This window comes from Perca fluviatilis, chromosome 17 (assembly GCF_010015445.1).
Source record: "Perca fluviatilis chromosome 17, GENO_Pfluv_1.0, whole genome shotgun sequence".
NCBI classification, from domain to species: Eukaryota; Metazoa; Chordata; class Actinopteri; order Perciformes; family Percidae; genus Perca; species Perca fluviatilis.
In genome coordinates this window covers 26,565,724-26,587,783 of record NC_053128.1, presented here as the reverse complement: position 1 = coordinate 26,587,783, position 22,060 = coordinate 26,565,724, and the positions used below count along the sequence as shown (strand labels likewise).

General features: G+C 40.6%; 2 protein-coding genes across 13 annotated transcripts in view; both read right to left on the bottom strand.

The window, feature by feature from the left end:
• The window catches only part of LOC120546038 (rhotekin-like), a 28,313-nt gene extending 27,176 nt beyond the window's left edge, over nucleotides 1–1,137 (bottom strand). For all 4 annotated transcript variants that reach the window (XR_005636776.1, XR_005636774.1, XR_005636775.1 and 1 more), the window contains exon 1: nucleotides 1,017–1,137. Coding sequence is in view for 1 of the 4 variants with exons in the window: in XM_039780785.1 (XP_039636719.1) it covers nucleotides 1,017–1,034 (18 nt within the window). In the remaining 3 variants the exon portion in view is untranslated. The remainder of the gene's footprint in view (nucleotides 1–1,016) is intronic.
• A 433-nt stretch (nucleotides 1,138–1,570) lies between these two features.
• On the bottom strand, nucleotides 1,571–20,935 carry zgc:162472 (uncharacterized protein LOC553495 homolog). 9 transcript variants are annotated; one of them, XM_039779805.1, is made up of 39 exons: nucleotides 20,837–20,935; nucleotides 19,165–19,370; nucleotides 18,428–19,076; nucleotides 18,202–18,305; nucleotides 17,973–18,038; nucleotides 16,984–17,169; nucleotides 16,667–16,800; nucleotides 16,423–16,517; nucleotides 16,250–16,304; nucleotides 15,997–16,134; nucleotides 15,607–15,834; nucleotides 15,323–15,386; nucleotides 15,036–15,237; nucleotides 14,838–14,947; nucleotides 14,350–14,731; nucleotides 14,025–14,159; nucleotides 13,383–13,419; nucleotides 13,183–13,296; nucleotides 10,621–13,078; nucleotides 9,253–10,083; nucleotides 8,942–9,096; nucleotides 8,564–8,808; nucleotides 7,887–7,953; nucleotides 7,641–7,794; nucleotides 7,408–7,543; nucleotides 7,282–7,315; nucleotides 7,056–7,118; nucleotides 6,685–6,964; nucleotides 6,270–6,591; nucleotides 5,992–6,157; nucleotides 5,612–5,900; nucleotides 5,162–5,492; nucleotides 4,893–5,058; nucleotides 4,513–4,807; nucleotides 4,069–4,390; nucleotides 3,791–3,956; nucleotides 3,126–3,414; nucleotides 2,677–3,007; nucleotides 1,571–2,573 (listed from the first exon to the last, which is right to left on the bottom strand). In XM_039779805.1, the coding sequence occupies exons 2-39, from the start codon at nucleotides 19,362–19,364 to the stop codon at nucleotides 2,466–2,468; spliced, it is 10,107 nt and encodes a 3,368-aa protein (XP_039635739.1). In that variant the 5' UTR covers nucleotides 19,365–19,370; nucleotides 20,837–20,935; the 3' UTR covers nucleotides 1,571–2,465. The 9 variants fall into 9 exon arrangements, with proteins under 9 accessions (XP_039635739.1, XP_039635740.1, XP_039635735.1 ...); XM_039779806.1 differs by having other exon boundaries at nucleotides 9,253–10,086; nucleotides 10,624–13,078; XM_039779801.1 differs by having other exon boundaries at nucleotides 9,253–13,078; nucleotides 20,822–20,935.
• Between the last annotated feature and the right edge of the window lie 1,125 nt (nucleotides 20,936–22,060).

The window sequence follows — 22,060 nt, the reverse complement described above, 5'->3', positions numbered from 1 at the left end:
ATTTCACCTCCTGGACACCAAACACACTGAATAACACACTGTGAGGCAGCCCCCTCGTTCCGACATCCTTCTATACATAATGCAAGTGTATTGTGTGCATGTGCCCTGTTTGTTTATGTGTGTATTTGGGCATGTGTGTGAATACATAACCGAGTAAAACAAATCAATTTCCCCTTACAGGATTAATAAAGTATACACTATTATTATTATGTAGATATAACGAATTGTCATGATGAATAACAGAATTTTTTTTGGTCTTTTTACACTATGAGTGACCCGTAGAAAAGATGTGTGCATGTAATTTGGTAGATCTGTTATTAGACATGCATTTGAGGTGGTCCTCTGACTTAACAGATCAGTGAGTTGTTATACTTCAGGTGATTATTCTATAACATTTTTTCCCATTATTAATATAATAAACACAGCCTCAATACAATGAACATCATTACAGTGTTACCTTGTTGGTTAATTGGGCAATCATTTGAGGTTTACCATTCATTAACAAGCCATAGGTTTTAGGTGAAGTAAAGCTTTAGGGATCAGAAGGTTGTTGCATAGTTCAGTCAAGTTTTCTGAGGCTAAGCCGTGTTCATATGTTGGGATTTTATTCTGAATAGATCCAAAATAATTACATAACCTGAAGTTCCCTCAACTGTTCTCACAAAACCTTACATTTGTTAATTAGTGCCATATTATACCTTTTTAAATAGTATAAAATGGGCAAACTAATGACTATGACACAAATTGCTTGTGATCAACTGAATTTGTTTTTCATAGAAACACAGGATATGATTGTAAAGGGCATCTTTTAACTACCCAGGTTAAAGAACAAATCATTCATGCTTTGTGATCTGCAGATAGGAACATGTTTAAAAAAAAAAAAAATTGTATTTGGTACCTACCTTAAATAAAAACAAAACCTAATGCACACATTCCTGTACTGAACCATGATATGAACACCTGCAATGAATTATTCAGAAATGTATAAAATACAAAAATCAATCTCTTTCACTTACCTGGGTGTTATTGCTCATGTTGTTTCTCTGCAGTGCCTCTGAGGTCTGCTCCAGTCTCTGTGCAGTCAGCAGGCAGTACAGTGAGTGGAGCCACTAATCTCACAGCTGACTGAGCGAGTGAGTGGACCTGCGGACAGAGAAGTTAGTTACTCAACAGAGAGATCAAAACAGTCTTAAGCCTCACTACAAGAGGTTGCAGCCTTAGGGATTAGAGGAGTCTCAAACCTTAGTCTCTTAGCTGTATCACATGAAACAATGCATTCCTAAATATACAGTGATTCATAAGAATACTATATAATATCTACATAATATTCACAGCATCATAAAACACAGGAATTAAAAGAAAACATGTATTTAGGCTAAAATGACATGGGTAGTTACTATAAACGTGAACAGTTAATTGTAATAAAATTACTTACTTTACTCTACAAAAACATGCAGTACTTGGTGTTTCTAGAGTGTATATAAATCTGTACCAAAATGGAAACTGGTCACCTCAACATAAAAAAACAACTAGCAAACTAGCATCCACAGACAGAAGACTAAACCAAGTGGTGATGGAAGAAAACATTTTATTCACATCTTACAGAATTCCATATGTTACTTTTAATGAACATTTAAAAGATAACACGTGTTTTTGTTCCAAGTATCAAACATAATATGAATGCTGCAAATCTGTACAAGTAACTCTTTGAATATTGAACTAATCAACACTATATACAGTACAACAAAATGTCTCAACAAATGCTAGCTCATATAACATTTTCCTTCAATAAAGTATGACTACCCTTCTCTTCTCTGTATAGGCTGAATTTGCAGAATATAATGATGCAATTTTACGGTCTATTGGATTTGTAAATAAGACAACCAAAATTAGTTTCAGATTAGAAAGGATGATTAGAAATTGTCAAATACACAGAAGAGGCATTATAAAAAGGTAATACATTTAAACATACAACTGTACATGATGTCAAGTAATCCAGCTATGTTTTTCTTTCTTCCTGAGACCAATGTTGTGGTCTGTATTGAAATGGAACAGATATGGAAAAGAAAAAATGTTTTGCCATTGTACAATATTTACATTCTCACAGTTAATAAATAACCAAATTGGGGAATCTGAGGCTTTAAACATAATGAATAATTGGGGAAATGCTGCTCCCTTGTTGAATCAAACCTGTAATTTGCCAGTGTTTTGGTTATTGATGTGTACAATTTAATACTTATTTGAATTATTGGCTTTTTAAAAAAGCATTTCAGTAAATTGAAACTCCTGGACATATTGAAAGTGCTTGTAAAAGTATAATCAATTTAGCTTCACTTAATTACAACTGACAGCAAAAACAAAAAATAATTTTGTTATAAATTAACCTTTACAGACATAACTTAACACAACAAGGAATTAAAAAGGGCAAGCCATACGCATATTCATCCTCTCCCTATCTAGAGATTTCAACCCTCTTCCACGTCTGTAAAAATGTCACTTAAGAAGTACTGAGACACACTGGTGGGCTCCTCCTCTATAGAGCTGCTCTCCACACTTTGCTGAGAAGCTGAGACCTACAACAAAGAAGAACAAATGATCAGCTGTTATCAACTCTACGTAGGTGTGTTAAATCTCCACTGAATCAGAATGCTTCTCCATCCACCTGTGTACTTGTACCTTTCTTACCTCAGCAGGACACAGAGAAGTGCTAGGACTTGTGTCTGAGCATAGTGGGCTGTGCTCAGAAGTCTGTTCGGCATCCACCTCTGTTTGTGTTGGTGATGTGGTAGAAGATGTTGAGCGGGTTTCCTGGGTCAGCTGTGTCTGACTGGGTGTGGGAGCGACGTCATACGATGTTGAGACACCAGGTGCTGGGGTAGATGGTTTTCCTGCTGCACCTGGAGTTTTGACCTTACGGCCCTTGGGAGCCTCTTTACCAGGTGGAGAATCGCTTGCAGGGGCAGCGTTGTTCGTCTCAGAAGTCAGGGAAAGGGAGCCTTTGGCTTTTCTGTCAGATTTAAAAAAAAAAAAATGAACATTTTCTTCAAATTGATGAATGCCAACATGAAAACAAGGGGAATTATTCAGATTTCAACCAAGGATTTTTTTTAACCGTTTTTCCTCACCTATTCCGACTACTAGCCCGCCTAGTCCTTGTAGTTTGTGTTCCTAAGCTGCTATCCTCAGGGTCCTCACCACCCGTCAGAGTCTCCTTTTTAAAGTCCACATGACCATCACTTCCTTTCTGTGGCTCAGTGACATCGTCATCAAAGACTTTTGGCTGCACAGAAGGCCCAGGAAGCTCTGAGTGCCGAGTGGTGTTTGTCTGAATGGGCATCGACTCTGCTTCCTTGGCAGCGAGGGTCTTGCAGGCTTGTTTCCTCTTGGTAGTATTGGGCTTAACCTGCAGTTTGGCTGGAAGAAAGAAAGACGAGTACATGATTAAAAAGATTTGTTCAACTTGCTGAGTGTGCATGTGATGAGTAAGTAGTAATGTAAGTAGTAATGTACTATATGTTGCTTTTCTTTAAATAATCTATTTTATTAACTTTAATTTCTTATACTGCACTGTAACTTTTATACTTATACTGCACTGTAACTTTTATTCTTATACTGCACTATCAATTTTATTATTGTCTTAATGTTTTTAATTTGTTTATTCATGTTTTTAAATTGTTTTTAATTGTTTTCTTACTGCTCTTTAATGTTTTATGTAAAGCACTTTGAATTGCCCTGTTGCTGAAATGTGCTATACAAATAAAGCTGCCTTGCCTTGCCTTGCCTTACATACCTCTTCTATGAGTGTCCATTCCTGTCTGCGCTGCAGGGGGAATTTCAGTCTCATCATTTTTCTCTGTAGTCACTTCTGTAAAAATGTCACTTAAGAAGTACTGAGACACACTGGTGGGCTCCTCCTCTATAGAGCTGCTCTCCACACTTTGCTGAGAAGCTGAGACCTACAACAAAGAAGAACAAATGATCAGCTGTTATCAACTCTACATAGGTGTGTTAAATCTCCACTGAATCAGAATGCTTCTCCATCCACCTGTGTACTTGTACCTTTCTTACCTCAGCAGGACACAGAGAAGTGCTAGGACTTGTGTCTGAGCATAGTGGGCTGTGCTCAGAAGTCTGTTCGGCATCCACCTCTGTTTGTGTTGGTGATGTGGTAGAAGATGTTGAGCGGGTTTCCTGGGTCAGCTGTGTCTGACTGGGTGTGGGAGCGACATCATACGATGTTGAGGCACCAGGTGCTGGGGTAGATGGTTTTCCTGCTGCACCTGGAGTTTTGACCTTACGGCCCTTGGGAGCCTCTTTACCAGGTGGAGAATCGCTTGCAGGGGCAGCGTTGTTCATCTCAGAAGTTAGGGAAAGGGAGCCTTTGGCTTTTCTGTCAGATACGGGAAAATAAAAATGAATTAACACTGTATTCAAATTGATGGATACCGACATGAAAACAAGGGGAATTATTCAGATTTAAACAAATATTTATTTTTTACCATTTTTCCTCACCTGTTCCGACTACTAGCCCACCTAGTCCTTGTAGTTTGTGTTCCTAAGCTGCTATCCTCAGGGTCCTCACCACCCGTCAGAGTCTCCTTTTTAACGTCCACATGACCATCACTTCCTTTCTGTGGCTCAGTGACATCGTCATCAAAGATGTTTGGCTGCTCAGAAGGCCCAGGAAGCTCCGAGTGCTGAGTGGTGTTTGTCTGAATGGGGATCGACTCTGCTTCCTTGGCAGCGAGGGTCTTGCAGGCTTGTTTCCTCTTGGTAGTATTGGGCTTAACCTGCAGTTTGTCTGGTTCTAAGAAAAACAAGTACATGATTAAAAAGATTTGTCCAATTTGCTCAGTGTGCATGTGATGAGTAAGTATTAATGTACTACATACCTCTTCTATGAGTGTCCATTCCTGTCTGCGCTGCAGGGGGAATTTCAGTCTCATCATTTTTCTCTGTAGTCACGTCTGTAAAAATGTCACTTAAGAAGTACTGAGACACACTGGTGGGCTCCTCCTCTATAGAGCTGCTCTCCACACTTTGCTGAGAAGCTGAGACCTACAACAAAGAAGAACAAATGATCAGCGGTTATCAACTCTACGTAGGTGTGTTAAATCTCCACTGAATCAGAATGCTTCTCCATCCACCTGTGTACTTGTACCTTTCTTACCTCAGCAGGACACAGAGAAGTGCTAGGACTTGTGTCTGAGCATAGTGGGCTGTGCTCAGAAGTCTGTTCGGCGTCCACCTCTGTTTGTGTTGGTGATGTGGTAGAAGATGTTGAGCGGGTTTCCTGGGTCGGCTGTGTCTGACTGGGTGTGGGAGCGACATCATACGATGTTGAGACACCAGGTGCTGGGGTAGATGGTTTTCCTGCTGCACCTGGAGTTTTGACCTTACGGCCCTTGGGAGCCTCTTTACCAGGTGGAGAATCGCTTGCAGGGGCAGCGTTGTTCATCTCAGAAGTTAGGGAAAGGGAGCCTTTGGCTTTTCTGTCAGATACGGGAAAATAAAAATGAACATTTTCTTCAAATTGATGAATGCCAACATGAAAACACGGGGGAATTATTCAGATTTCAACCAAGGATTTTTTTTAAACGTTTTTCCTCACCTATTCCGACTACTAGCCCGCCTAGTCCTTGTAGTTTGTGTTCCTAAGCTGCTATCCTCAGGGTCCTCACCACCCGTCAGAGTCTCCTTTTTAAAGTCCACATGACCATCACTTCCTTTCTGTGGCTCAGTGACATCGTCATCAAAGACGTTTGGCTGCACAGAAGGCCCAGGAAGCTCTGAGTGCTGAGTGGTGTTTGTCTGAATGGGCATCGACTCTGCTTCCTTGGCAGCGAGGGTCTTGCAGGCTTGTTTCCTCTTGGTAGTATTGGGCTTAACCTGCAGTTTGGCTGGAAGAAAGAAAGACGAGTACATGATTAAAAAGATTTGTTCAACTTGCTGAGTGTGCATGTGATGAGTAAATAGTAATGTACTACATACCTCTTCTTTGAGTTTCCATTAGTGTCTGCGCTGCAGGGGGAATTTCAGTCTCATCATTTTTCTCTGTAGTCACGTCTGTAAAAATGTCACTTAAGAAGTACTGAGACACACTGGTGGGCTCCTCCTCTATAGAGCTGCTCTCCACACTTTGCTGAGAAGCTGAGACCTACAACAAAGAAGAACAAATGATCAGCTGTTATCAACTCTACGTAGGTGTGTTAAATCTCCACTGAATCAGAATGCTTCTCCATCCACCTGTGTACTTGTACCTTTCTTACCTCAGCAGGACACAGAGAAGTGCTAGGACTTGTGTCTGAGCATAGTGGGCTGTGCTCAGAAGTCTGTTCGGCATCCACCTCTGTTTGTGTTGGTGATGTGGTAGAAGATGTTGAGCGGGTTTCCTGGGTCAGCTGTGTCTGACTGGGTGTGGGAGCGACATCATACGATGTTGAGGCACCAGGTGCTGGGGTAGATGGTTTTCCTGCTGCACCTGGAGTTTTGACCTTACGGCCCTTGGGAGCCTCTTTACCAGGTGGAGAATCGCTTGCAGGGGCAGCGTTGTTCGTCTCAGAAGTCAGGGAAAGGGAGCCTTTGGCTTTTCTGTCAGATTTTGAAAATAAAAATGAACATTTTCTTCAAATTGATGAATTGGTGGATTTCAACCAAGGATTTATTTTAACCATTTTTCCTCACCTATTCCGACTACTAGCCCGCCTAGTCCTTGTAGTTTGTGCTCCTGAGCTGCTATCCTCAGGGTCCTCACCACCCGTCAGAGTCTCCTTTTTAACGTCCACATGATCATCACTTCCTTTCATGACATCGTCATCAAAGACTTTTGGCTGCACAGAAGGCCCAGGAAGCTCCGAGTGCTGAGTGGGGTTTGTCTGAATGGGGATCGACTCTGCTTCCTTGGCAGCGAGGGTCTTGCAGACTTGTTTCCTCTTGGTAGTATTGGGCTTAATCTGCAGTTTGGCTGGAAGAAAGAAAGACGAGTACATGATTAAAAAGATTTGTCCAATTTGCTGAGTGTGCATGTGATGAATAAGTATTAATGTAATACATACCTCTTCTATGAGTGTCCATTAGTCTCTGCTTTGCAGGGGGAATTTCAGTCTCATCATTTTTCTCTGCAAAAAAAAATAAAATAAATAAAGACTAAAGAAAATTCTCTGGTAATTCAGATGCATGGACTGTAATATCTGTTTGCTAAACACAAACAATCCAGACTTGCCATTAGAAAGACATTATTAATTAGCTTAAATAAATGACAGAATAATGCTAACACTCTACCATGTGGATCCACTGGATTCTCCATGATCGAACCCTAGTGTGGGTGAGAAAAAAAACTAAAAGTGTGACAAAAACAGACATTTTATCACATTGCCACTACAAGTGGTTTCTAGGAAATTCCCTTACTATATCTGCAGCTGGGTCAGGCCCAATATCTATTGCATTGATGAGGCCTGTCTCACCACTCTCCTCCATGAACACAGGCACAGCGACATTAGACAGGAGCCCGTCGCCAGCTGCTGCCAAACTCTCTCCGGGAACACTGATGAGGGGTAAGCGAAAGTTGTAGAATCAGACACCAAAACAGATCTGCGCCTGCACGAACGGGATGACCATCTGATAAAAAGGTAGGCACTAACCTCTGTTGCTCTATTGACGCTTCTGTTACAGGAAGATAAGGGAGGGGCTCAGGCACACTGTCCACAACCTCCCCTAATGAGCAGACTGGGATCTCAGTCAGAGAGAGGATGAAGAACGGTTCATCTGCATCTAAAGGCTCCTGCTGCAACAGCACTGACAGTGGGAGTGAGACAAGTTTTAACCAAAACCATGGTGCAAATACTGCATATAATTTACAGCACAAAATCACCTGGAAACTGACTTACTGTCTGGCAATATTGTATTGAGACTTGGATGACTTTTAGTCCCTCCTGTACTTGATGTTGATGCATCCTGGAAATGTGAAGACAATCAGTGACAAATATCAGGATAAATCCTTAAATTAGGGCTTCTTTACCAAGATTACATTATACCCTTAGTCAAAGATAGTTTAGTCAGAGCAATAACTTGGTGTAGTAGTTTTGCTGGTACTATACAACAGTTGTTCCCAACCTTGTCAGACGTACCACCTGGAGTTTCTGAACGTTTCAAACATTTATCCATTACTTAGCTTACTACGCTTACTGCTTGCTTCCTAACTAGTTTCCATGCACTCTCAAATGCAACATTTAGTGTTCAGTTGTTACAGTTGACTTAATAAATGTATTTACTTTATATACAATGTCTTTTCTTTTTTTTCCCAATTAGTTGAGCTACTCTACAATTTCTTCCAACACCTACTGGGAACTGCAGAAGTACCAAATGGGGTACAAGTATACTGCGATTCAATATAAACTCAGTTCGGTGACACATGTTACAACATAACTTGCTCCATGTTATGAGCATGCTGTTACATGTCTGGCAAAGGCCAATTATTAAGCTTAACAGGAATTTCAACACAAAAAAAGACATGTAATGCTCAATAGATACACCTCCCTCCTGTACATATTGATTATTATCTTACCTGAGTAACATTTTCTACACAACCCAGAGAGGATCCAGCAACATTTGGAGGGGGGTCATCTTGACTCAGTTGCTCAATAACTTGTGTCAAGCATCCCAGCGAAGACCCAGCATCACTTGGAGAGGGATTTTGGTTACTGCACTGTTCAATAGCTCCCTCTACTGGTTCCTGGATGTCAGGTCGACGTTCAGACACAAGTTTGTGGCAAACCGAAGAATCCACACCCTCTGAGCAAGTACCAAAATCTGTGGGGGTTAAAAAAAAATAAAAAATACATTAGTGATCAACAAAGGTACTGTAGTGCTTTCTATGGCAGTAATCCTGAATATCTGCTCAGCATTCTTTTAAGTAAGGGAACTTCCAAGATGTCAAACAAACCTGCTTCTGCTTGTTTTGTTTTCTGGATTTGTTGAGGTTGTGCAGGTCGGCTGCTGCGTCCCAGGTTGGGTTTTGGTTTAATAAGCTGGCCTCTACAAGTCTGGGGAGCTTTTCTTGAGGGAGAGTCAGTTGGCGTTGACTGATTATCATCAGTCCTTTAAGTGGAAAACAAACTCTGTTACAAGAAAAACTAATAATTCTTTAATAATTCATTTAGAACATGAGGCTGTAAATGAGACATGACAACAGCATACTTGTCTTGTGTCTTTTTGAGCATATAATGATGAATCATGATTTTTTTTTTTTCTTACCTTTGGGCAGCTGTTTGATTAGTATCTGTGGTTTCAGAACAAAGTTGGACTGCATCTTGACTTTGTGCCTCAGAGTCATTCTCTGAAAGTGGCTGCTGAGTGCTTATTTTTGGATCTGATGTGGACTGTGTGTTAGTCGGGGGTTTAAATTCAATTTTTGACTCTGTTGAACCATCTTCTGAAGTATGGACATCTGAAACGGCAGTTGGATCATCGGTTGGTTGGGTATTTGTATCTCTAATGGACATGCCCTGTTTGCGGTCCCATTGTGAAGCAGGTCCAGCCACCACATCATTATTTGACGTTTTGCCCCCTGTGGTTTCCCCTTCAACTGTGGCTTTTTCACTACTCTGAGTCAGAACTGAGTTTGTCAACACAGACTGATTCTCAGCAACCCAAGATGTTGCTATGACGACGTTATCAGAGGACGTACCCTTATAATTTGTGTTGTCTAGTGACTTCTCTGACTCTGCAGGTCCTTCTAACATTGTTGAGCTGAGAGGTTCTGTATGTAATGAACAATGTGTTGATGTCCTGCTGTCTGTCTCTGCGAGTTCCAGTTCTGTTTGTGCATTGTTATTGTCCTCAGGCCGTTGTTCAAAGGTTAAAGAAGTGTCCATATGGCACTGTTCTGAAGGTTTACTGACATCTTTTAACGGCAGTTTTGTGAATGTAGTTCGAGGAGCGGATCCTAAATTGGGTTTGTGTTTGACCTTTGGAAAGTGTCGCCTTCTTTGAGGAACATTTTGTTCTGAGCCCTCTGACTTGGAGTCTAATCTGCATCTGACATCTATCTTTTGCTCCTCAGTTGAACATAATTCCTCTGTGCTTTTATGAGTAGAACATAATTCCAATGATGGTACTGACACTAAGAGAGAGCCAGTACTTTTAAGCTGGCTTGGTTTTTCAGGAGGGGTGGTACTGCAAGTTGGTTGTGCTTCTACCTCTGCTTTTGTCTTGTCAGTGGATTCAGACGTTAATGTAGGGCTCGAGCGTATCTCCGGGAGTTGCAAGGGAGTGAAAGGGTCTTTTGTGGTTTGAGCCTTAGACCGCACGGTTCTTGATGTCTGTGGTAAAATGGGTTTGACTTTTTGTAATAGGCCTCTTGTAGTCTGGCAAGTAGATACGACTTTACTCTTTTCTTTCTGACTGGCAGGTAACTCTTCTACAGGTGTAACACATGGCGCAGGATGGTCGCTGCTCTCTTGGACAGAGTCTATGTTTGACCCGTGTCCAACTTGTGATTCTGTGAGTGCGGAGTCAGATGTCAGCGGATTATTACAGCTACTCTCAGTTGTCCCAACATGAGACATCGGTTTTTCATCTTTGGACTCCAATGTTTGCGTTGAATCTCTGGTGGCCTGTTCCTTACTGGGTTCAAAATGGGCTTTAGAAAGGTTCTGGCTTTCTGAGGGACTCTGATGTGATTTTGTTGCACCTGATTCTAACTGACCAACAACTCCAACGTCTCTCTTTTTTGCATCAGTTGTAGACAGTTCCTCTGTGGGTGTAAAAGTAGTCTCTAAATCCAACGATGGTATCAAATCTGAAGCAGTACAGGGACTTTGACTTGGTTTTTCAGGAGAGGTGATGCAAGTTGGCTCTCCTTCATACTTTGCTATTTTTTTTAGAGTTGCGTTGGAGTCTTTCTCGCCGATGCCTTTTGTGGTTTGAAGTTTAGAACGTACAGCCCTTGATGTCTGTGCTAGGTTGAGATTGGGTTTTACTTTCTGGAATCGACTCTTTTTGGTCTGGCTAGTAGATGCGACTTCTCTATCTTCTTTCTGACTGACAGGTAACTCTTCTACACGTGTAACACATGAAGCAGGATAGTTGCTGCTCTCTTGGACTGGGACAGAGTCTATGTTTGACTCTTGTCCAATCTGTGATTCTGTGACTGCTGAGTCAGATGTAAGCGGATTATTACAACTACTTTCTGTTGTCCCAACATGACACATCAGTACTTCATCTATGGACTCAGATTTTAGCATTGTGTCTCTGGTGGCCTGTTCCCTCCTGGGTTCAAGCTGAGTTTCAGAGAGGTTCTGGTTTTCTGAGGCACTTTGATCTGATGTTGCTGTATTGGATTCTACCTGACAAACAACTCCAATATCTGTCTTTTTCTCCTCAGTTGTAGACCGTTCCTCTGTGGGTGTAAGAGTAGACCCTAAATGCATTGATGGTATAAAATCTGAAGTGGGACCAGGACTTAATCTTGGTTTTTCAGCAGAGGTGATGCAAGTTGGCTCTGCTTCAACCTCTGCTATTGCTTTTTCATAGAATTTGGGGTTTGGAGATGGGTTGGAGTCTTTCTCTACATTTTCTTTTGTGGTTTGAGGTTTACAACGTACAGTCCTTGATGTCTGTGATAGGTTGAGATTGGGTCTGACTTTCTGGAATCGACTCTTCCTGGTCTGGCGAGTAGATGCGACTTCACTTTCTTCTTTCTGACTGACAGGTAACACTTCTACAGGCAAAACACATGAAGCAGGATATTTGCTGCTCTCTTGGACTGGGGCAAAGTCTATGTTTGACTCTGGTCCAATCTGCGATTCTGTGACTGCTGATTCTGGTGGCGACGGATTATTACAGCTAGTCTCAGTTGTCCCAACATGAGACATCAGTACTTCATCTGTGGATTCAGATGTTAGGGTTGTGTCTCTGGTAGCCTGTTCCCTTCTGGGTACAAACTGAGCTTCAGAGAGGTTCTGGTTTTCTAAAGCACTCTGATATGATGTTGCTGCACCTGATTCTACCTGACCAACAACTCCAACATCTGTCTTTTTCTCCTCCGTTGTAGACAGTTCCTCTGTGGGTGTAAAAGAAGTCCCTAAAACCAACGACGGTATAAAAGCTGAAGCAGGACAGTGACTTGGACTTTGTTTTTCTGAAGAGATGATGCAAGTTGGCTCTGCTTCAACATCTGCTCCTGTTTTTTCAGTGAATTTGAGGTTTGGAGTTGGGTTGGAGTCTTTCTTTACAGTGTCTTTTGTGGTTTGAAGTTTAGAACGTACGGTCCTTGATGTCTGTGCTAGGTTGAGTTTGGGTTTGACTTTCTGGAATCGACTCTTCCTGGTCTGGCTAGTAGATGGGACTTCACTCTCTTCTTTCTGACTGACAGGTAACACTTCTACCGGTGCAGAATGGTCGCTGCTCTCTTTGACTGGGGCAGAGTCTATGTTTGACCATTGTCCAATCTGTGATTCTGTGAGTGCTGAGTCGGATGTCACCTGATTATTACAGCTACTCTCAGTTGTCCCAACATGATAAATAATTACTTCATCTGTAGATGCAGATGTATGTTTGACTTCAAAATGAGAAATTTCAACATTTACATTTGTTTTACTACAGTCTGCTATTGTAGGGATTTCCTCTGCAGCGGATAGTGTCTCAGTGGTTTGAAAAAGGTCAGGAGCTACTGTGTGGCTCTCTTCAGGTGTCCTTTCTGTTGAAGTCTCTGGTTGGGACTTTGACTGAGCAGTTCTTGAGGATTGGCCTAGGTTAGGTTTTGGTTTTACCTTGGTTAAGCATCCTCTTCTGGTTTGTGGAGAATTGGTCTTTGAGCTCTCTTGACTTAAGTGCAATTGAGGGGTTGGGTCCATATCAGAACCTGTCCTCTGATCACTGGATTGAATAACAGGGATGGCATCAGTGTCTGTTGTGCGGTTTTGTAGCTCCACAGTGGTAACATTTCCTGGGCCTCCATGAACAGAAGTTGCAGACATAAGAGTGGCACTGTTTTCCTCCTGTGCAGCAGGCTTTGAGCAGTAGGCAATCTCTTCTTCCAGATGTTGGCTGGTTTCATTCACACTGACTGGTGTTGTCCCTGCAATTTAACATAATGGCAATTTTAAATGCACTGCAATTTAATCTACAAGGAAAGCAACCCAATTCCAATATAAGGATTTTTTTAGCTCCTGTGTCTCCAACCTTTTATGTCATCTTGAGTGGCTATTTGATTCTGTGCTGACTGAGAGAGGTGAGCCAGGTTGCCGATGGTCAACAGGGTTTGAGCAGCCTCGTTGTAGCTCTCGTCCTCAGATACTAAAACAAAAAGACCACAAAAAATGTATGAGACTTTGAGACCAATGATTTCCCTGGGAGCTACTTAGAATACCTCTTCAACATACCTTCTGTGTTTTCTACAGAAAGGAAGTCGATAACATCCTGCAAGGGAAACAAATATATTTTAAGTCACATCAGAGGCTTCCCATATGAACTAGACTGGTTGTGAAAGGACGTGATGTATGTGGAAAACATGTATTACAGTAGCCCCAGTTACACTTCTTTGTCATTTGTGTTTGTCAGTTGATTACATCTGGATACAAAAAGGTTGCTTTGAATTCATCCAGCTCATGCATGAAGATGGCATGCAACATTGTTCAAACTCAAATGTCCTCCGCTTCTTCATTTAAAGTGTAGCTTAGCTGGAAATAATGGCAAGACACAATATGAGTGTGTGTCTATATCTTTGTGTTTTTATTTTGCTTAGTTTCTTTCTTTTACAACATACTGTTTGTTCGAGATAAATAAAAAATCTAATCAAATCCAACCGCAAACAAAATAAATGCACTTAAACTAAAAAGAGGGAGATATTGGAGGAAAATAAGGTTGCATTTTATAAAAGTTGGCCCTTTTGTAGATAAAACTATGTGGATAGATTACATCAGATCTTTAAGATTAGATATTAGAAATAATATTAAAATCATAAGTGTAACTGGGGATAATGATTTCATTTCATTGGTTCTAAAATGTATGCATAGGACACTTACAACAAGCAGGTCCAGCTGATGTTCACAGGGTTCAGCTGTGCCTATCTCATTTTGTGCCCGCTCGCAAAAGGCATCACGGCACAGTACATCTTGGGAGATGCCCAACACATCAGGCATATTGGCCAAGATATCAAGCTATGTGTGAGGTGGGGGGAGTCAGAGTGGAGGGTTTGAATTATGGAATGGAAAACCATGCACAAAGAAAACTAATGCAAAATACACCAAAATGCTTTTAAGAATTGTGTTAAAAAAAGAAAAAAAAAAAAAAAAAAGAAAAAAAGGATATTGTGCATTTGTGCAATACATGATAAGAAACTCTTCTCACCTCCTCCATAGTCTCTTCCACTTCTGAAATTACAGGATGTGGGGAGCGCAGGCTGGCAGGCACAAACACAGGGGCAGTGCTGTCATTACTGGAGCTACATGCAGGGTGCTCCTCCTCCACCTCTTCCTCTTCTTGCTGCTTTTCATCCTCCTCATCACTGTATTCTGACTGAGAAGCCCGGAGGGTGACTAGTTTAGGCTTTTTGGACTCTTGGGCTGGTTGTAGCTTTGATGATCGTCCCCTCTTAGCTGTGCATTTGGGTTTAGGCATGGCAGCAGAAGCAGTGGACCCAGCTGGTGAGGCAGGAGTGGTTTCAGATGAGTGTGTAGCCTCTTTCCCAGGGTAATTCAAGGGTTTGGTGGGTTTAGGCACTCTCCCATACCTATAAAACACAATCACACATTGATGAACTGCTCCTATCATATTATATCCTAAGTATTTTCTTTGGGAATAGGAATGTTTTTGCATGAAAACATGAAATATTGTACCTGGTAGGTCTCGGAGGTTGAACTGTGACATCCTCTTCACCAGAGGAAATGTCATCATTGGCTGACTTCCTCTTAGTGGCTTGCTTTAAGGGTGATGGATCTTTATTTACCTAAAAGGTTAGCATAACTTTCAGTAAGCCAAAGTAAAAATATGTAAAAAATATTTGATGACTCGAAACTGAAACTAAAAGTAATAACCTGGTCTTTAGAGGCCCCATCAATCTCACTCTCGTCCTCTTTATCTGATGCCGTATCATTGGTCTTTGTGGAGGGTGGTGTTTTTTTTTTACCCCACTTCCGGCCCAAAGGTAGTAGTGGTTTTGGTGCTCTGCCTCGGGAGAGTTTAGCTGGCTTGATAATGTGGTCCTTGGATTCATTCACATTGTCAGTCTTTTCAGACCTGAATATGAGGACAAACCAAGGAATTTTAATGCCAACTGAATATGCAAAATACTCTACTTAAAATGTTTTTTAAGTTTCATTACATGTCTGATTTTGGACAGTCCTCAGGAAGTGCTGCCTCAGTGTCTCCGGGTATGTAGGCCTCATCTGATCATATAAAAGCAAAACAAAAGCAGAAATCATCAAGGGCAAATAGGATTGGATGCATTCATTTTCTGGAATTTATGTTAAATCAGGCAAAAACAAATGGCAGCTCCAATGGATCTACATTCTAGATTGCAATGTCAGTGCGCAAACATACCTTTTTTATTTAAATCCACAAGTTTCATTATTAATATTTTGATAAAGTAACTGAATGTTCCTGTACCTTGTTCATTTTCACCCGTTTTATTTTTCTTGTCATTTGGTTCCTTAGTCGAAGCATCCGGTTTATTCTTTCTTTTACGTTTCTTCTGAGGTTTAGCAACAGTGGTTCCTCCCTCATTACAGAGGTCGTCATTCTCTTTCTCTCCCTCCTCCTCCAAGTCAGGAATTTCATTCTGCTCTTCCTCATCTCCCTCCTCCACGACACTCAGCTTCCTTGAAGCTTTTTTGCCTGTAGAGGGAATTAGAACACACAAGGATTGTTGAATTGAGACACACTCAGGGTGAACAGTTGTTAAAATCTCTACTCCAGAATAATATTGAAGCTATGTAGCAATAATACACCACTCACTGAGTCTTGAACATGATAAAACACATGGAAGGATATAGTTACCCTTTGTCTTTTTATTTTCTTTCTTCTTGGGAGATTTCTTCTCAGCGAGTGACTTTAGTTTCTTCCGGGTTTTTTGAACTTCCAGAATCTTCTCTAGCAGCTTAGAAAAATACTCTATGTCCAGTTTGCGCCTCTCTCCTACAAAATAATCAGCACTTAATGTTGCATCAAAATATACGCAACAATTGCACAGGGAACTTTAATAATTGATTATATTAAACCAGCTAAATATACTGTCCTACTGAATACTTACTGAAAGCTTTGTCAATCCTCCAGGCATTCTCTCGCTCTTCTTTTTTAAATTTGTTCTGAAAGTTTAAATCAATGCAATTAACACAAGCATTTTATTGTGTATGTAGTTTAGCAATGTGTTGCTTCTTCATATCATGTTCCATAAATATATGCACGTCTGTATTAATCACTAACCTTTATCTCTGATCGAGCTCTGTGAGGAAACAGTTGACAAATCATTGAAAAGTCTGTCCCCACCATGCTAATTGCCAAGAAGAACATGTCTGTCTCTGATGGAAAACCGCAAACAATCATGACATTAAAAATCAATATGAACAAAGCATCAGAGCAAATGTGTGTAAAGATAAATTTGGCATATATATATATATATATATATATATATATATATATATATATATATAATCCATATTGGTTTTACCTTCACTGGACCAGGGTTTCGAATAGGTCCCTTTCCTGAAGCTTGAGTAAGTTGTAGTGGAGCCACGCTCAAAGATGGGGTCTCGATCCTGTGCTGGGTTTGGCCCTTTGGCTCGCTGGACTTCCACTGTCAAGCTAATACACAGGTTGAGAGGTTATGATTCCAGTTCCAATTGCTTCCAGTGTCTTCAATATTACAATAATGTAGCAATGTTTTAAAAAATTCAAGTCGTAAAACATGTTATCTATAATAAACAAGTAAAGGGAAGTAGATAAACATGAAAGTATGCATTTCATAACCTATAGACGTCCACTGACCTTTCTTCATCAATGATCAGTGAGCCATCCTCTGCTACTTTGACCTGAGGAACCATTACGGCATCATCCTGCTCTTCCTCTGCATCTGCATCTGCATCTTCCTCTGCCTCGGCCTCTGCCGCTGCCTCCTCCCTCGGGCTTGCTATTTTAGGGAGGACCACAGGTTCCTGTGCTCTCTCTGGGGAACTGCAGGGATTACATTGCAAACATCAGCCAGAAGAAGGGGTTTGGTATACAAGTAGTCTTGCTTTGCCAGACTCTCCTCCAAAGCGCACTGAAGCAGAGTCTGGCTACTCCACATAGCATTTGGAGCAATCCCGGAAGTGGAACCCAAAGGATAAAGACTAGTATACAAGTAATCTGACTCACAGGATGTATACTGTGGTTCAAGCCCGCCATTGGCTGGCTTTGACGGCATTCTCCTCCCCTTCCGCTATCTATTTTGTAGGGGCACCGTCACTTAGACGATTGTGATTTAAAGAAATACGAAAAAGCCAGAATATCTTCTTCCCCCTCCCCCCCCCATCTGTCAAAATGATAAAAGGTACTTCCAGACCTTTCTCTAGCCCTAACACTAAGATAGGTCTGGCTACGCAAGACTAGTATACAAGCAAACTGTAATTCTCAAATTGCAAGTTCAGGGTTCAAAATTAGCAACATCTACTAGCCAAATGCTGGAAAAATAGTGGTTGGTAGATTTGCTTTGCTCACCAGCCCAAAAACAACGGTAATCTATTTAGTGGCTGGTACAATTTGAACATTCACTAGCCGTTTGGCTGGTGGATGTTAATTTTGAAACATGTGCAAGTTACTGCTGTATGTCCACTCTCGCCCAATGTCAGCTGGGATCAAAAATCATTTACATTTATTTTTAAGTTCTAAGTCAGAATAAAGTTAATACTGTTTCTATCATTCATATGATCACAAAGTACAACATCAACAAAACTAGAAAGTAAAGAGATTCTAGAAAGATGACGGGATAAACTTACTCTTCTCTTACTGGAGAAGGTGGGACCACCGTCTCATTCTCTCGAGTTGCGTCTTCTAAACTAGATCTGTATAAAAAATTTAAAAAAATAAACGATTGCAAATTATAGTCACATAAGACAAAGAGCCACAAAAAAAAAACTTAAATATATAATCAATATAAAACAGCACCAATAGAGGTAAGGATTAAACATTACCCAAGCTTGATTAAATTGCAGAGGAGACACTTACGTCATGGGGTTAGACAGTGGTAGATAACGGATAAGGTCCCTCATGGTCATTTTAGCAGGATCTAGGGTATATTCCTTTACACGTGCCTTAGCTCTCTTGATTCTCTGCAACATCAATTAATACACTGAATTAAGGAATTGAAAATATTATATATTATAATTATCATGTTACTAAATGAAGAGGAAGCAAATGAGAAGAAGTATGCTTACTGTAAATCTGAGCTTACCTTTTCTTTGTGCATCTCCTGTTTGAGCAACTCTCTGAGTTTTTGGGCCTTTGCTATCCTCTGTAAGTCTGATGGGTCATTCAGGAGCCTACTCAAGGAGAACGCTGGTTGTGACAGTGAAAGCCCAGTCTTAGATGACACTAGATTCTTGGCTTTCTCCGATATCTCAATAGCTTCTTTGTCTGGGAGAGACGGGGGGACTTTATCCGGTAGTCTTGAAGGAACTTCTTCAACTTGACTTCCTGAAGTGCTTTCCAATTCTTTGCCACTGTCTGTCGGCAGATGGATTTGTTCTAGAAAGTCCTTAGCTGTAGGAACAGCTGAAGGTTCTGAACTGTCAGAAGGGATGATGATGGATTTAGGTTGCGTTTTGGGTTGCTTGCTGTCTTCTGAAGGCCTCCGTCGCCTTGGGGACTGGAGTCTCTGAGGGGATGCTATAGTCCCAGATAGGGTGGATTTAGTTGGCTTGTCAAGGTCTGAGACAGGGATTTCAATAGGAGTTTCAGAGACTGCCTTGAGAGGGGATTTTGGCATCCGAGCAAGGGTGGAGGGGCGACCTGGTGCCACTTTAGGCTTGATGGAAAACCGCTTCCTTCTCTGGACTGCTGCTGAGGAGCTGGTACCTTCCCCATTTTGGTCATTACCATCCCTAAACAATATAAGAATATTATATTTTTGTTATACATAACAAAACTAGTTGCCATTGCCAGCCATGCCATTTAGTGCTCGTCACTCACCCTGGGGCTGCAGGTTTTTCTGATGGGGTCACAACAGACTTGTTATCTGTCACAGCAGTAGTAGTGCTGCTGCTCTCACTGACGTCCTTGGGGGTCTCATTGGCCTCCTGATTTGCTGAAGGGGCTTCCTGAGGTGCTGCTGCTGTTCTCCCTGCCGTAACAACATTAGGCCGAATGCTAAATCTTGACCGGCGAAACATTTTGACCTGAAAACACACAGAAAGTCAAAGCTGCATCAGTATTCCAACAGCAAAACCTGACAACCAGCTGCAAATGAAATATTACTTTTTTAGTACTCCGGTTCTGTGAAAACAGCAGGGGTCTGACCTACATGCTTTACATAGTACAACTGACACATCATAAACATATTTGACTGCATCAGTAATTTAATCATTTTTTCTTCAATTTAGATATTTCCAGAACATTTAATACCCGATAGAACGCAAAACAAAAACACACAAAAATTCTCCCAGAATGGATATTGACAGGAGTTATAAATGTGTTTTCACATACAAGATAGTCTCAATGTGCAAAACTCTCAATGCAAAGAGCCAAACTGACTTGCTAAACGCTTACATTTAAGCACAAAATGATGTCATTTACATAAAGAGTGCAAAACATTTAATCATATGTTCAAGTCCTCAGAATACAGACACCTCATATCATATCAGCACAAATGTTACTGTTCAATATTTCTAAGCATTCCGATCACTGAATCAATGCATCATGTGTTCAACATCATTGCTTATTACTTCACCACCACTTGGAAGAAAAATAAATTTAATTACTATCCTTTTATTACTGTCAGAAGGTTGCAATGCGTTGAGTACTGCAGGAGTGGAAATTGTGGTTTCATGTTAGGCCTATATGTTCTTCAGAATCACAGCAGAGCCTGGTTTAACCTTTCTGCTCCACGACGTGTAGTTTACTGTATTTTAGATTACTTAACTTTTAGTGTCTTGGAAATAAGAACGACACTTTGTAGTCAATACATAACAGAAAAAGGTGAACTGATGTCCTTAAGTACGTTCCCAATCATCATTTTGCATTTTATGAATGTAGGATGTAGTGTAAAGACTACATTATCTAGATTACCATTTAGCATTAAAAAAATACAGGTTTCTGCGTAAATGTGCACATTTTAATCTGGCTGCCATATGTATAATCTTCTTGAGAGAATGACAACCGCAGACTTGTGCTGAAAATTAGTTACTGTTTATTTGACAATGACCATTTTAGGTGTAACGTTATGTTCTGCGACATAGTGCTTAACGTTAGCAATGCGAACTATCACTTATTGCTGTAGGACTAACTTTAGCAAGTATACCTTCTTTTTTGCAATATACTGTTGTGCTATCCTCAGCTATTTTTGAACTGGCAGGACCAGTGGCTTCGACAGTTGAGAATCTGTTAAATCTCGCCGTAAAAGAAAATAGCACCAGACTTTTAATAAGTAAACACCTTAACACACATTTAAGACATACAAAAGCTTCAATAATTGACTAAATAAGCCGGAAAGTGTACAATGCTGGGCTTAAACTCGCCTGCCAACACTTTTAGTATGCGAGTCTTCCCAACTTGGACCGTCCTATTGTTAATGTTCAGAACCTGAGGCAGCTACATTTATAATTTCATTACGTCTACATATGTTATTTACCTTGTAACAACGTACCTTTTCAAAAATATGTAATTTGCTGGGAGAAATAAGCTTTCATTTATCGACGACGGTTGACAAGTAGCGAACCCCATGCACACACACTAATCCGCCATGTTTTTCATGACGCGATATTTTCGTGAGTGAAAGGGGTCGTGGGAAATGTAGTCCGTTCACTACAAAGAGCTGAGGCAAGATCAAGCAACAATACGCCTATCTAAAAACACTCAGTTAAAAGTAAAAACATTCATAATTTGACTTAAGTAGAAGAACTACAGGAGCATTAGCAATAAAATGTACTTCAAATGTTAAATTATAATATATATAATTAACAATAGGCTACTGTTAGGTTGTAAAAAGATAAAACTATGCTTATGTATTATGTTTTTAATAATAAATTGTACGCTGCAGTCAGGTTAGGAAAATAGGAATGAAAACTATTTGACTGAAAAGAATAGGTTCAGACTGACCTGATTATCACAATCACCACCTTTTGTCTCTGTAAACAAAAGGTAAAGACAGAGATTTTCTCTCCCCCTCTCTTCCTGTCTTTGGTTAAATTGATTAGGTTAAACCCAACTAAGAGAAACCTTTTGCCACACAGCATGAAATAACCTTCTGCTTCCTTCAGTCTCCACCCTCCTGGTGTTCTAGTCTGGGTTAGAACAAAGGAAATGCAAACTCTGTAAACTTGAGTAGAATCAGCACTACCATGATAATTGACCTTTGTCTGTGACCTGGAATTAAGGTGTGTCCTTAACCTGAGAGACTTTTCAGTCAAGGAAACACCCACAATTCCATAGGGAATAAATGGGTGATCTTAAGAATGATTCAGGACTGTTCTTCTGTGACTCCACAAGAGAAGCATGAGAGCAGTCCGCTGTCAGCTGCAGTGTAATATTTGTGTTTTCTGTTGACTGTCATTTTTCATGTTGTTTTATTAAACCATCTTGCTTAATCTTTCAAATTCGACCCTAGCCTCTCCTTCGTCCTCAGAAATCGAAGAACACGTCAATTGTAAATAATCTTACACTACTGATAAATCAAGACGAGCATAATTTTGGGTTGTGATGTTGTAGCTGGTCAAGGGGAAGCTAAATTGGATTTCTTGATATGCTAATAGGTAGTTTTATTGATAACAACCAATCACATTTTATAAGCTGATCATATGTTTTTATGTAAGATAAAGTAAGTTTGACATTTGTCGAGTAAAAATTACAATATTTCTCTGTGAAATGCAAT